Source organism: Triticum dicoccoides, chromosome 4A (assembly GCF_002162155.2).
Source record: "Triticum dicoccoides isolate Atlit2015 ecotype Zavitan chromosome 4A, WEW_v2.0, whole genome shotgun sequence".
NCBI lineage: Eukaryota > Viridiplantae > Streptophyta > Magnoliopsida > Poales > Poaceae > Triticum > Triticum dicoccoides.
The window spans coordinates 664,419,976-664,435,534 of NC_041386.1; the positions used below are offsets into that span (position 1 = coordinate 664,419,976).

Below are 15,559 nucleotides of genomic sequence, written 5' to 3' on the forward strand. Positions count from 1 at the left end.
TTCCGAGCGTGTGACATCTCCCGTCTAAGCTATGTAATGTTAAATAGATACGGGGACAGCGCGCGGCAGTTTTCGAATTTTGAAAACGTGCCCCCACACATGGCTCAGGTGCATAAAATGTGTCATTAATACTCTGAAGTACATTGAATTTTATGAACTTCTGTCTACATTTCGAAACAGGGAACAACCATACATCTGAAAACAGCACAGCCAGCTTGGCACACGTACAACATTTTATCAAGCTGAATGAAAATTATCTGAACACCGGGGGTTCGATAACGCGCAAATAAAGACGCTCGTACAACATTACCCCATACATAAGCGAGCGGTACACGGTGGAATCAGCAAAGCACATTATTATCTAATGCGAAGGAGGGACACCGTCCATTGTCGACACGAGAGGCTTGCTGCAAGTCATCCTTCGATGCCCTGGAACCCCGCATTTGCCACATGTGGCCACCTTCCTTTCCTTTTTCGGGGCGTCGCCTCTATATCAGGGCAAGTGTTGGATTTGTGCCTTTTGCCCTTGCAGATGGAACAAAACTGTCGGCGTTCTGGGAACGGGGGTACCCAGACTTGCCTGCCTGCGGCCTGCGGCGTGGCTCAAGGAGTGGCCCAGTGCGGCCCATCTTCATCAACACAAGCTCAAGACCCTCGCGAAGGGCCAAGCCTCGCGGGGCGGACGACAGGAAGCTTCTCCAGGAGCAGCCTCGTCGGGCTGGCTTGCGAGAAGGCGGAGAGATCAAGGCGGGGTACCTCACGAGGTGCCCATGACGCAAGTCATGACGACCGCAGCCAGGCGGGCGCCGGCCTGCACAGAGTCCTTGTTTCCTCTTTGGTGCAAAGGGGGCAAGCGCAGGCAAGGGTATCAAGCAAAGGCAACCATTTTGGTGCAACAAGACCAAAACCAGCAGAACGGCAGGATGGAGGTCATCGTGGAGCCCAAGCCGCCGACATCATCAGAGTCTTTGGCAGGCAAGGACCAACTTTAGTCAGGATAAGTGTACTAGATGTTCCCCTTTAAAATGGCCAATTGTTGGCGCCCTTTCTGCTCAATATTTGGGAAGAGGACCAGGGCCTCGCTCTACAAATAGGGCTAGCCACCATAGCATAGAGGCATGGGATCCTAATATGGAAGAGACCGATCGAGCCTAGCCAGAACCACCAGCACAAGAACTCCTCCCCTCGCGAGGCAGTTCTTCCTTTGTATTGTTCATCATCAGCCCCTGAGGCAATCCACCACACCACAAACTAGAGTAGGGTATTACACCACAATGGTGGCCCGAACTAGTATAAACCTCTTGTCCCTTGTGTTGTTCTTCGTGTAGTTTAGATCCCTTCCGAGGCGACAAGACATGAGTTGATAGGGGGAGTGATCTCCGCGCGCACCCCAGAGTTCGAACCTTAAGGGTCTGCCGGAAACCGAAATCCGACAAGAACCTAGACCTTTTTGCGTTGTCCTTCTCATAAGGAGCTTTGTCACGGCTGGTAGTTGGTCGGCCTCGTTTGTTGTTTCTTTCCGGTGCAAGAAATTCTTCTTCAGCATTGGTCATTAGGCGTGATGCGGCCTCGGAGAAATCTGAATTGTACCCATCACCATTCGGGCATGATGCTTCAGAGGCCTGACTCATTGGAGGATGCACGGACACCGACGTGGCATGACGTGATTTGGTTCGATTGCCTTCCACACTTCTTACAGAGGAAATTGTCTTGAACTTCGGACCTCTGGGATCTGCATTGTTGGAGACCTGCTGCTCAACGACCCCCAGCCCATCGTTGAACGCACATACCTCAGCGCCTCTTGTTCTCAGTTCAACTAGGCCCAACATCATAAACTCAAAAGCTGTCGGGTTCCCATCGCCCATGTTTGCAACCTCCAGCGTGGTGATGTACAGAGCAGAATGCATGAAAGTGGGTGCATCCGGCGGCCCCATGTCTTGTCGATAGTGCTTCAGGTGCCCAAGCAGATTGTCTCTACCGTGTATGCTCCATCTTTTCAAAATGTGCCTGGGAGGTATCTGCTTCAGATGTAGCAAAACCATCACCTTCCCAACAAGGAGAGCATGAAAATGTTGCTCGCAAAAACACACATTTCATTCTATCTAGATCGTAATCTGGACGCACAAGACTAACCTGCAACGAATGACAGCAAACCATGCCCATGTTCTCGAACAGGCCACAGATGCACGAAAAGTAACCAAGGTTGTCAGTCACATTAACCTCAAAACGGCACTTAAACCACTTTTCATGGTGCTCAGCTTTCTGGTGTGTCACTATGTACTTTTGCTTTGCTATGATTTCTTCGCCATCATATCTTCCAGATTCATACAGTATCCCCCCAAAAATGTCAAACATCTTCCTGGTATATATCTTGCTCGCGTGGACTTCAAGAGCGGTATTCACCTTGAGCATAGCGTGAGCCTGCTTGAGAGAAACAGATGATTTCACATATGCGATGAGTTAGGGCATGGTTAATAGACAATTCAGATATTATGAGATTTCGTTGGGACATTGTTTACCAGTCTTGTACGTTTCTCTTGAAATCCTTCCTCCTGTTTTCGGTCAACTGGAGCTTGCTGTATTGTTTGACAAATAGATTCATTGAACAAGACGGAGGGACATACTGCTTCAACATGTGGTTTGCACTTTCGCTCGTGCCAGTGTTGGTTTGCCTAGCACAAAATTTCCCGGCAAAGTAAGGTTTTGCCCATTTCTGCCTAGTCTCGTATATCTGCGTGAGATATGGATTGTTTTTCAGTGAATATCTGTCAAGCAGTGCTGCCCAGCCGTCTTCAAATTCACCAATAGTCAGCATCTCATGAACAAGCTTGTGGAATTCAGCCCTGAAATCTGACTTCTTGGTGTAATGAGCACCCAGGTTTTCTTTAGCCTTCTTCAGACGTGCCATTTGCACCAGCGATGTGTCGAATCGGGATACGCCTCCTTGATCGCCTTTTCCATTGCTCTTGCTTGATCCGCCAAGGAAACATAAAAGGTCATGAAACTAGTTTGCGGGACTTCAAACGATATAAACAGATTTTACGTTTGGTAGATGATCCCATTACCTGTTAAAATTGTAATTGGTTTTTTACCACCCATCATCTTCACAAATTCATCGAAAATCCATTTAAATGTATCCTCAGTCTCATCTCGCATCAAAACCCCCCGCATAAAGCACACTCTGGAAATGATTATTCACCCCCACAAACAGCCCAAAAGGCATATCATAAAGGTTTGTTTTGTATGTTGTGTCAAACGTGACTACATCACCAAAGTGATGGTACTGTGTTTTGCTACGACCGTTTGTCCACATAAGCGTCTGTATCCTACTCTCATCATCTACCTGAACATTGTACGTGAACTCGCCATCCTGTGCTTTCATTTCTGAAAAAATAGCCATTGTCTTTTGCACATCATCATCAGCCTTCTCTCTGCTGAGCTTTCCGCACAGAGTCCTTAAACATCTCTTGGTGAATGGCACATTCTCAATTCTACCAAAAAATGTTGCGATTATACTATAAACTTTGCTCAGGTTTACATTGTTCTGTCTCAGTTGGGAAACCATCTCTCATGTGTATTTGTCAATATGTCTATGCGAGGGAAATGCAACTTCTCAGCACAAGTGTTCAGCATGGGGTGGTTGTGATTGGACCTGAATTCGTTGATGTACCATCCTTCATCATCAGTTCATAGAAGCCTTATCATGGCCTGGCATTGGCATCGTGAAGATTTCGAATTTGCTTCTTTTGGCTTGCCCTGCAAAACATAAGCAACCCAAAATGTATTTAGAGATACAGTTTTAAAAAAAGTTAACTGATTCAAGCATTGCTTACGGGGGGAAGCTAAAACATACTCCCTCCGTCCGGGCTTATTAGGCCTCTTAGCATCACAAGCATGTCCCTTTTTATAAGCCCTCGCTTTGGAAAGGTGCATGCATGCAACCATTCATTAGTTGCATTGAAAGCCATTGTTGTTGGTGCCATGAATGGGAAATTAATACACTTCATGCGTGCTTTTTCATTGGCTGCATGCATGTGAGAGAGTGCATTGAGAATGGAATTGAAGAATTAATGTGAGCAAATTATTATGTGTCTTGGTCTAAGAGAAGTTGTCTTTAGGTCTAATAAACCCGGAGGGAGGGAGTACCGAGCAGCAGCAGACGAACTCCTGCATGCATTTTGTCCCTTTTTACATTAGTCCTTCTCTTTGCATAACGAACCCCAAATCCAGTTTCCCAAGAGTACAGGTTGTAGAACTTGTATGCTTCGATTATTGAATCAAATGTCAGCCCGACTGACGGGGTCACGACTGTTTCTGAATCCCTATCCGCAAACCCGGTTAGTGCTTTTTCCAGCGCGGTGACCCTGTTTGCACTTGTTGATCTCTCGTCTGGCATGGCATCCCTCCGTTTCCTGAACCATGGACACAAACAATTCAATCAGACCAGCACGCTAGCCCGAGATGAAACAAAGATGCAAGCAATAGCACATACCTGCTAACCCAGCCAATCTTGTCGTCCATCACTACATACTTCCTCCGTTCCTAAATATAAGTCTTTGGAGAGATTCCACTATGGACCACATACGGGGTAAAATGAGTGAATCTATACTCTAAAATGCATCTAGATACATCCGTATATGTTCCATAGTGAAATCTCTACAAAGACTTATATTTAGGAACGGAGGGAGTACATGTTTTCCGCCCTGCTGGCCTTTTTCTCATCTGAATCACTGCCGTCTGGGAGAGCACCTTCAACTGTATCCAGTAAGTCTGTGAATCGGCCGCTCGGGTCATCTTCGACGACCTCTCGCACCGGGCCCATGGATCCAGGATGGCTTGCAAAACCCGGCGAATCCGGTGAGATCGGCAGCTCGGTCGAGTCATTGGATGGCCCAGATCCCGAACCACGCAGCAACAAGCTGTGGAATCAGAAGAAACGAGACATAAATCCCCTGGGTAACCATGAACTAGATGGGGAATGCTAAGAACACAAAGCAGATAGATTTTGCCTAACCTGGTCTCCGTCTCCGCGGACTCCATCTACACACTCTGCTGACGACCGGAGCGCGGGAGGTGGAAGCTAGATGTGCACTGAGTTCACCGGACCGGACGCTCCAATCACGCCAACCTGGCACCCGACCCAGAAACATTTATTCCTGGACCGGGGTCTGTCTCGCTCGCGTATTCATACGAAACTTAAATGCGGCATGGGCCATACGCGCGGCGTATAACGATATGTATTCTCATCATACGCGCGGCGTATAACGATATGTATTCTCATCGATGTGAATCACGCGGCTTCGTATTGCCAGACGACCTAATAAATGTAGGAATCCCAACGCACGGGCGGACGGACTGGATATCGGCAGCGCGTGGCCGCATGTCCCAAAAATCCGCATCTGCGAATCTCATCGCTATATACTATATCATGTGGCATCAGCGTACGCGGTAGAAACCGAAACCGGACCGTACACAACCTATCCTATACATGTTGACTGCCGAATACTGCACGAATCTAATCGCTATATCATGTGGCATCCGCGTACGCGGTAGACCGGGACCGCTAGAAAAACCACTCTCCTTGCCGGCCCCGTACGTTTCCGCCACTGAAATCAACAGAACGGTGACATGAACTGCAACAGTTCATTGGCGTGCTCTCTACATGAATTTGCACGCCATCATGGTGGTAAGTTCTCCCCGAACTGTGTTTGTTTGGACCATGGGGCTGGAGCTGGTCTCGGAGGCCATGGGCCCCGTCGTCGGCGACCTGCTACAGCTAGTGAGCAACACGAGGATGAGAAACGGGTCATCGGTGTGGGCAGTTCATGCACTGGTTTACATGACGCTGCTTTAGGCTGATGGTTGATTCCATTGGTTATACTCGGGAGTAATTGTATTGAATTGAATACAGCATACTCCATCTCTTAAGAAACTAGATAATACCCCGCTCGTTGCTGCTGGAATATATAGTGTTAAATTTATCAAGAATAAAATTAGAATATATGCGAATAATATTTGTCCACATTCTCGCTGTCTATAAAATATAAAACATCCAAAAGATATATTTTTATTCATGCAGATACATATGTTGGATCATCATGAATTGAGGTGACAGACAACGCAGAGAAGGCCGGCGCATCAGATGATGATCACACTACATACATGTTTCTAACTACAAATTGGTGGCCCAGGGGTGATGTACACATGTCCTCGTGACTCAAATTAAAGAGATGAATGAACCGACGCTGAAATGTTGGACCTGTAGAGCAGTTTCAGCAGAGGGCTTTAATAGTGGTGGAGAACCGTCTCACATTAAGGTGGGAGGAAGACAAAGGCAAAAGATCTGTAACCTGCTAATAATTGCCGTTGCTATTTACTTGGATTCCTATATGCGCTTGTGTATTAAAAGTCATAAATAATTAAATATACGTGGGGGAGATGAGAAACGGGTGTAGGATGCACGGCGGGAGCTATTGAGACATGAATCGAATCAATCGATGCGATGGGATCCTTTTTGGCTCGATCAGTCCATGGGTTATGGCTGAAACGAAAATCATGAGAGGACTGATTTCGATTGGTTGTGTTCGATTAATGTGACCCTTTTATAAGAAGGAAATATGAAGATGGAACAAATCCTGAAGAACAAAGTACAAAACCTGTCTCTGTACTCTGAAGTTCGTCGCCCTTGCCGCAAACCCATCACGCACAAACAGGAGCATGACTTCCTACTCACATTCAGGAGCTTAGCTTGCCAAGAGAATGGCTACCATTGCAGCAGGTGTGGGTGGCTCGGCATCTCCAAATACACCTCCACCTGTTCGACAGAAAAATCAATCAATCATCACGGAAACAATGAACCAACGAATCTAAACTCCTAATGTCTCAGTTGGTAGGTCGCGTTCCGGGTTTTATTTTCGTCCCACCTCGCCCGGTTTTTTTTGGTACCTATTTTGGTACCTCCTCCCACCTCCCACCTCCCAACGATTTTCTCCTGGACCGTCGAGTGATGCCCCCCGTGGAGGTAGCGATGCCTCAGGTAGCGAGCGAGGCCTGCACGTCGAAAAACAACCTACGAAAGAAAACCTACCAAAGAAAACCAACGAGAAAAAACCCACGAGCGACGGAGCGAGGCAACGCACACCCTCCCTCCGCAAACCCTAGCCACCGCACGAGGGAAGAGATGAGGGGCAGCATGTTGCGTCCAGACGTCTCCGCCGCCGGCCTCTGTACACTCCGCTCCCCAGTCCCCACCTCCTCCGGTCCTCCCGCACGGCCGCTCCTCCGCGACGACACCAACCGTCCAGAAGCGGAGTCGCCGCCTCGACCCGGGGTCCCCCCGTCCCCGTCGTGGTCGGCACCACGCACATCCTGAGGCACCACCCGCTCGTTGTCGGCACGCCCGAGCCTGCCAAGAAGGTTGTCAGGCCCATCGCGCTCAACTTCGAGGAGAAGACGCCCGTCAAGGAGCGGCCCTCGCCAGCGCGGAGCTCGGCGTTGGTCAAGAAGAGCACCATCATCATGCCCAGGCTGGTGACACACGGCTGGAGCTTCGTCGCCGACAGGGCAATCCACCTCCTCCTCCACAGAACAAGATCCCAAAGGGCCGGTTCCACCTGTATGTACTCTGCACACCTGAACTGAACATGTTCTGTCTTGCAGCTTCTGAAGCTGATTTGAATTGAAGCTTAAACTGTATGTGCAGGAGAAGAGCTCGATGAGCTGCACGGCTCACGCACCATGAGCAGGAGGCCCAAGGAGAAGGAGCCCTCCTTGCTGGTCTCCGACGGCCGGCGTCGGCGACACAGCTGCCTCCCCCAAGAGGAGGCCCTCCATGTCGGATTCTCCTGAGCTGGTGCTAGGGAAGCTCAATGCTCTCGGCAAGGCAAGTGATCACATTCAGATGGGCTCTTCTCTCTGTTGGTTTTTCTATCTGCCTTTTCTTTGAACTGATCCGACGCTGGGAAATCTTATTTCAGGAAGCCAGGGAATAGGCGCAGAATCAATGGCAAGCCGAGTCGACAGGTGACTTCACACATCAAATCGAATCAATGGTGTTTTTCTACTAGCACATCAGTGCAAAAAAATGACAATTGATAGCCTCTCCTTTAGCTATCATACCATGTGTTGTGTCACTAAGTTACGATCTCAGCTGCGGTCTACATATTTTCAGATTAATGAAGCTTATAGCCCTCCAATGCAGTATATGTATGCTTTACAAAACTATCCGAGTATTGCAAAATTGCATGATACATCAAATTGGAGTGTAGCCTACATACTTATGGACTGTGGACTTATGTTGCTTATTTAGAGGCTGCCGTACATGGATCAGATATGATATTGATTGCAGAAATTTCTATACGACTCTTGTGGATTTCAACATTGTTCTTCTCCCTAATTTAGGAAAACTACAAGTATTTGGTGCACGATCTAAAATAGCTGCAGGCTAATCCTCCCCTAATGTTCATAATGTTCTGTGGTACACAATATGGGTAAAGGAGAGCACATTGCTCTAATGTTTTTGCATATGATATTAAATCAGACATTTCAGTGGATAATCTAAACTCCTAATGTCTCAGTTGGTAGGTCGCGTTCCGGGTTTTATTTTTGTCCCACCTCGCCCGGTTTTTTTTGGTACCTATTTTGGTACCTCCTCCCACCTCCCACCTCCCAACGATTTTCTCCTGGACCGTCGAGTGATGCCCCCCCATGGAGGTAGCGATGCCTTAGGTAGCGAGCGAGGCCTGCACGTCGAAAAAAAACCTACGAAAGAAAACCTACGAAAGAAAACCAACGAGAAAAAACCCACGAGCGACGGAGCGAGGCAACGCACACCCTCCCTCCGCAAACCCTAGCCGCCGCACGAGGGAAGAGATGAGGGGCAGCATGTTGCGTCCAGACGTCTCCGCCGCCGGCCTCTGTACACTCCGCTCCCCAGTCCCCACCTCCTCCGGTCCTCCCGCACGGCCGCTCCTCCGCGACGACACCAACCGTCCAGAAGCGGAGTCGCCGCCTCGACCCGGGGTCCCCCCGTCCCCGTCGTGGTCGGCACCACGCACATCCTGAGGCACCACCCGCTCGTTGTCGGCACGCCCGAGCCTGCCAAGAAGGTTGTCAGGCCCATCGCGCTCAACTTCGAGAAGACGCCCGTCAAGGAGCGGCCCTCGCCAGCGCGGAGCTCGGCGTTGGTCAAGAAGAGTACCATCATCATGCCCAGGCTGGTGACACACGGCTGGAGCTTCGTCGCCGACAGGGCAATCCACCTCCTCCTCCACAGAACAAGATCCCAAAGGGCCGGTTCCACCTGTATGTACTCTGCACACCTGAACTGAACATGTTCTGTCTTGCAGCTTCTGAAGCTGATTTGAATTGAAGCTTAAACTGTATGTGCAGGAGAAGAGCTCGATGAGCTGCACGGCTCACGCACCATGAGCAGGAGGCCCAAGGAGAAGGAGCCCTCCTTGCTGGTCTCCGACGGCCGGCGTCGGCGACACAGCTGCCTCCCCCAAGAGGAGGCCCTCCATGTCGGATTCTCCTGAGCTGGTGCTAGGGAAGCTCAATGCTCTCGGCAAGGCAAGTGATCACATTCAGATGGGCTCTTCTCTCTGTTGGTTTTTCTATCTGCCTTTTCTTTGAACTGATCCGACGCTGGGAAATCTTATTTCAGGAAGCCAGGGAATAGGCGCAGAATCAATGGCAAGCCGAGTCGACAGGTGACTTCACACATCAAATCGAATCAATGGTGTTTTTCTACTAGCACATCAGTGCAAAAAAATGACAATTGATAGCCTCTCCTTTAGCTATCATACCATGTGTTGTGTCACTAAGTTACGATCTCAGCTGCGGTCTACATATTTTCAGATTAATGAAGCTTATAGCCCTCCAATGCAGTATATGTATGCTTTACAAAACTATCCGAGTATTGCAAAATTGCATGATACATCAAATTGGAGCGTAGCCTACATACTTATGGACTGTGGACTTATGTTGCTTATTTAGAGGCTGTCGTACATGGATCAGATATGATATTGATTGCAGAAATTTCTATACGACTCTTGTGGATTTCAACATTGTTCTTCTCCCTAATTTAGGAAAACTACAAGTATTTGGTGCACGATCTAAAATAGCTGCAGGCTAATCCTCCCCTAATGTTCATAATGTTCTGTGGTACACAATATGGGTAAAGGAGAGCACATTGCTCTAATGTTTTTGCATATGATATTAAATCAGACATTTCAGTGGATAATATATGGTATTGACTTGGACATTGGTGTTGTGGAACAATCTAGCAGGTATTGGATCTTATAGAATTATAGAGTTGGCAGGGTCTGAAAATCATGGTGTTGGTGTTTCAGCCTATTAATCTGTAGATAAAGAAATTCCGTACATCTCTACAAATAATCCTGAAGAAAGTTCTACTATTGCGAACGCTCCAACTGAACAAGAAATATGATTTTTTTTTTAATTGAAGAAGAAGCCAGTTTCTCTAGAAGGAATACAGAATAATATTTTGGATTATTTACTTGAGGTATTTCCATGACTTCATTCTTTATTTTCTCATCCCTCATTATTGGTACTATATAATGGCAATTTGGGACGTTGCAACATAAAGTTTGGGCAAACATATGTTGCTTATTAGATGGCCATTTAGGATGGATCCGTGATAAATTGTGCATTATAAGTTGATATTTCTGAGTTTACTCTCTTTTAGCTCTGCTAGGAGTGGGATTAATCTTTATTTTTATTGATTACTCCTTTTTAGTACAACCAATATTTTACTGAATAAAAACTGTAACTCTATTAATGAAGTGGTAGTTAGTGGAGTACATAATTGCACCATTGTACGACAGTGACCATAACTCTAGATTATACGTAGGATTGCATCTTCACTGAAGTAGAGATATTTGGTCATTTTTCCGATGTGAATTAAGATGACCATAACTCTCACGTCGTAGTTATGGTACCACCTCCTGTGTCATTAAAGGATACTTGTGTGATTTACTAGCTGTTTTAGGTACCTCCTACAGTCCTACGTACTCGTGTGATTTACTTGTCGTTTTATATAAGCATGATGCCCGTATGTTTTGATATTTAGCACTTTGCGTCATATGTGAAACAAGTAATTTAAATGATTCCACCCATTGTAATTGCATACTAGGTCTCAGATTCATCGCATCAACCGTGAGGGGTAGTATGCAAGGATCAACCGATGTGGATAACAAAATCTGGGTGCGAGCTTCCGGGAAATCTAATTGGGTCTATGCAAACAAGCAGATTTGGAAGATAATCCCTGTACATGTATGACTATACGAACTCTTCTTCCCTCCAGGCAATAGAGTTTAGCTTCAGTAAGCAAGTGCTAAGATAACTTGCATTCATAACTCTGCTGCTGATCAAGTCAAGTGTCTGTATTTGGTGTTCAGGTTGATTTGGCAAATCTTTGACAGTAGCTGTGGGTCTTATACTGATGACAATCAACGTGTCTTTTCCGACCAACCAGGGGTCGATTCCAACATATGTTTTTCTCTTATATAAGGGCAGTGACTTCACTACGTTAGGCTGGATGATTCGATGTGTAGTAGCTTCATCAAACTGGATGCTAGCAAAGTGATAAAATTTTGGATGTTTTCAGAAATATAGCATCACGAGCCCAATAAGAGAAAAAAAATCAAACATCATTATGAATGCCTTAGGATAATGATTTTACCTTGCGGTTATACTCTGCATTGCATGCCTGGAGAGCTATTGCTTTCAGATCCAATTTACAGTCCAGGTTGACCGTCGACACAGTATTCTTGCCATCAGATCAGGCACTAGAAAGCATAGTACACCCAGGAGAAATCAAACCAGGAAATAGCTCTGGCTCATACTGTCAAGCAACCATATAAAAAACATCAGTTCCAAAACAAGGAAAGAGACAAGTTCTGGGAAAGAATGAGAAAATATCATACATGATAAAATAGTGCTGACGGAACAGAATTCACATCCTAACCTGGTCGCATGATTCAAAGTTAGATTTTGGCCCAGAAGAGGTGACAAGCGCCGACATGCCATGACGCTTGAAGAGGTGACAAATCTGTGCCGACCCCTCTTGGTGATAACTCAGCTTCAGAGCCACTCTTGGTGACATCTTGAAAAGGAGTACTCTACAACTACTGCTTAACAAGGGAGGCAAAAGGAACATACTCCATCTTATAAGTAGTTCATTACAAAAACTTGAATTTGCAAAAGGAACTTGAATGATCTTTAAATTGTGTGGAGTGATTAGCCAGAAAGAGAAGAGAAAGAAATGCTTGTAGGAGTGACAATTAAAAATAAGATAATTGTTGGAGTAAACAACACTCGATTAGTGACAGTTGATTGACTATTAAAGAGGGCAAGATGATATGATAATTACTGTAACTACTCTACGTTAATTGAGGAGTACTCCATTTGACCATTTTGATCATCTTGGTCGTTTTCAAATGGTTTTGTACTCCATTTGATCAGTTTCAGTTTCAGTATGCACATTTTCAGTTTCAGTACTCTATATTAACTGAAAAGGAGTACATTTTGATCATTTTCAAATGGTTCTGTGATCACCAGATAATGGTACTGGTAATAGTGGATTTATATCTTGTGATCACCAGATAAGTATCACCAGAAAATGGAGTAGTGTGTTTTCTGGTAGAGAACCAAGAAAAGACATTCAAAATCTACTGGGAAATTAAACTTTAAATTAGGCACATAAACTTTAAACTAAAATGCAAGTCCTAATTCATTTGGTTTTAAAGAAAACTTGTCTGAAGTAAAGCAGTATAGTCTCTACATGAAGGATAGGAAGAAGGAATGGAAAGATAAATTTCTGAAATGAAGATAACAAAACGGACACTGAACAATTGAACAGTCACTTCAACCAACACTCGGCTACTGATACTGAATCTTGGTACTGCACAAGCATCATCATTAACATGGTCTCAAGCAGTGAAGTTCCACAAAATTTACTGCAATCTTGGTACTGGAAATGTTTTACTCCTTGAATGAAGTTCCACCAATATCTTGGTACTTCAACCAACAAATGTACTCCAAATGTTTTACGGGAGTATGCTTGAGACCATTAGGAGTGCCACACGGCTCCAGCAATGTGTCCACCTAAAACACTTCAGAACATTTATTCAGGCGAGGTTAATAGGATGAACTGACTTGCAAACGTTTCAGAATTGGCTGCCAATGAGAGGAGGGTAATGAATTAACTTGCAACAAGTGCATGAAGTAAGATTTATACAGATTTACAGAGATTCAGATACAGTCATTGAGGTCTGCTTGGCCTAGGCTGCAGTGCATTCAGATTTAGTCATGGAATGGAGTGAGATGGAGATGGCGCCTCACCTCTGTATTTGGAGCTGCGGAGGATCCAGGAGATGACCACGCAGTCGACGAGGCTGTCGTCCACCGCCAGGACGAGCGGCGGCTCCTGGACCGTCCTCGACATTGGGCAACAGCAGAAGGGGATGAAGTTGCCCTGCACCTCCCTCCAGCCGTTGCTGGCCTTGTTGCTGCTGCTGAACATGAGGCCGCGGAGCGCCCGGTGCACGCAGGAGCAATGAATCCGCAGCTGCCGCCGTTGCAGGTCGAGCCGCCGCGCTTCGGATCCACCTATCGGAAAGTAAAAATGGGGTCCTGAAGGGGTGAGGACGAGAGGGCCAATGGAGTGGCGGCGACGACGCGTGAGGGAGAGGCAGAACGACGCGGGCGACGGAGAGGCGCCGGCAACACGGGCGACGGAGAGGCGCTGGCGACGAGTGCGAGGGAGAGGCGGCGGCGGCAGCGGCGAGCTAGGGATTCGACTGGGGCAAGCCAGAGAGTGAGCGAGTGAGCAAGAGAGTGGACGAGAGAGAGGTGGGAGGGTAGTTTAGGAAACAACCAAAAAAATTGTACATGACGAATTTTACACTAGAAACGTAGAACAACAATTATTTCGGTACAGAGAGTACTATATATTAAAGTGTATACATATTAATTAAACATGGATCATACAAAAAAATATAGTTATTAGATATAGTATCACACAAAAAACACAATTTTGAGAGAAGAAACCGAATATATTTGGTTTGTGTTGGATTGCTTGCATGCTTTTATCTTTCGTCAGACAATTTTCCTTAGCCTATACAAATAAATTAAAATGATTTAAGAAATTTCAGATGATTGTTTATTTATATATGACCGTACAATTGAACATTATGGTTGGTTGTTTGCTTCGAGAGAAATGCAACATCTTTTTTTATAATATGAAAAATGGATTTTCTATTTTACAAAATAAAATTGTTGTGTTAGTTTCACTTTTATTTTTATTATATATATTATATATGTTTATTTCATCATAGATAGAAAGTGATGGGTTTCGACATACACACTGATATAACGATGACTGCCTGACTGAAACACTACGAGAGAAGGTGCATATAGCTAATCTTTTGTATATAGCTAAAGGTGTATTCTTTATGTATTTTTTTTCAAAATATAGAAGACATAGATATGGAACTTGAAGATGCACAAAAAGAATCCATCAACAAGGGTTCCGAACCGACGCCACTAAAAGGGGCTGAAAATTCATCAAAAAATTTACAACATAATAATATGGAAGCGGTGATATCTCACAAAAAAACAAAAAAGGATGCCAATTTAAATGCTACCATACAAGGTATTTTTTCAATGTTGTTATCAGTCTTTCCTTCGTCATATTGCCTAGTTTCACTCGGTTTTTTTATCAGGCCAACAAATTATGTATGTACACATTGTCAATTTGTCATTTCGTGATCACTTTACATTACAAGTGAAGTGACCTTCAATTATTATGCAATTGTGATCATGTCATATTGTCTTTATCTGTGAAATTTAGCATGCATTTTCTTTACATAACTTCAGAAAAATATTTCAGAAGCCCGTGGCAACGCACGAGCATTCTACTATCTCTACTTCTAATGTCTCAGTTGGTAGTCTCCGTTTCATGGTTAATTTTCGTCCCAGCATTTTCGTCCGATTTTTTTTCGGTGGTTATTTTTCGTCACATCCCCGTTGCCACGCCTTTGTCCATCGGTTTATCAAAGATAAAAATAGCCCAGCCAGACCGCAGTCCTGCACGACCTTGCCTCCTTGATCCGACCTCGACATCCATCTCGCCGCCACCTCCTGCTCCGCCCCGCCGTGCGCCGTCCGCCGCCACCATGACTGCGCCACCGTCCCCCGTATCGACTCCGCTATCCGAATCCCGTCGCCGCCGTGCCTGCGCCGCCGTCCCCAGTATCCACTCTACTGTCCGAATCCCGCTGCCGCGCCCGTCTCGCTCACCGTGGCCGATGATCGCGTTGACCGGGACCGCATCCCTCCCCAAACGGCAGCCATGATGAAGGGCGCCGCTCGGCTATGGAGGCAGGGGAAGATGTAGGCGACGCCGGCGGCGGCCGCTCCACCGGCCACCGCCTGAAAACTGGTGCCATGGTCGAGCTGGGCGAAGTGACGCTTCGTTCGCGACGCCATCTTCTCCCCATACCCCGACCCTGGCGCCGCTCTTCGCAGGGTAGGT

At 46.2% G+C, this 15,559-nt stretch overlaps 1 protein-coding gene across 8 annotated transcripts; it reads right to left on the bottom strand.

Moving 5' to 3' along the window:
* Positions 1–1,036: 1,036 nt before the first annotated feature.
* Positions 1,037–13,855, bottom strand: LOC119287819. 8 transcript variants are annotated; one of them, XM_037567442.1, is made up of 11 exons: positions 13,366–13,855; positions 11,990–13,128; positions 11,705–11,866; positions 6,657–6,814; positions 5,015–5,128; positions 4,692–4,919; positions 4,493–4,570; positions 4,147–4,412; positions 2,520–3,756; positions 2,134–2,421; positions 1,037–2,018 (listed from the first exon to the last, which is right to left on the bottom strand). In XM_037567442.1, the coding sequence occupies exons 10-11, from the start codon at positions 2,410–2,412 to the stop codon at positions 1,152–1,154; spliced, it is 1,146 nt and encodes a 381-aa protein (XP_037423339.1). In that variant the 5' UTR covers positions 2,413–2,421; positions 2,520–3,756; positions 4,147–4,412; positions 4,493–4,570; positions 4,692–4,919; positions 5,015–5,128; positions 6,657–6,814; positions 11,705–11,866; positions 11,990–13,128; positions 13,366–13,855; the 3' UTR covers positions 1,037–1,151. The 8 variants fall into 8 exon arrangements, 7 of the variants coding, with proteins under 7 accessions (XP_037423339.1, XP_037423338.1, XP_037423340.1 ...); XM_037567441.1 differs by having other exon boundaries at positions 4,493–4,919; XM_037567443.1 differs by having other exon boundaries at positions 4,493–4,919; positions 11,990–13,136.
* Positions 13,856–15,559: the final 1,704 nt, after the last annotated feature.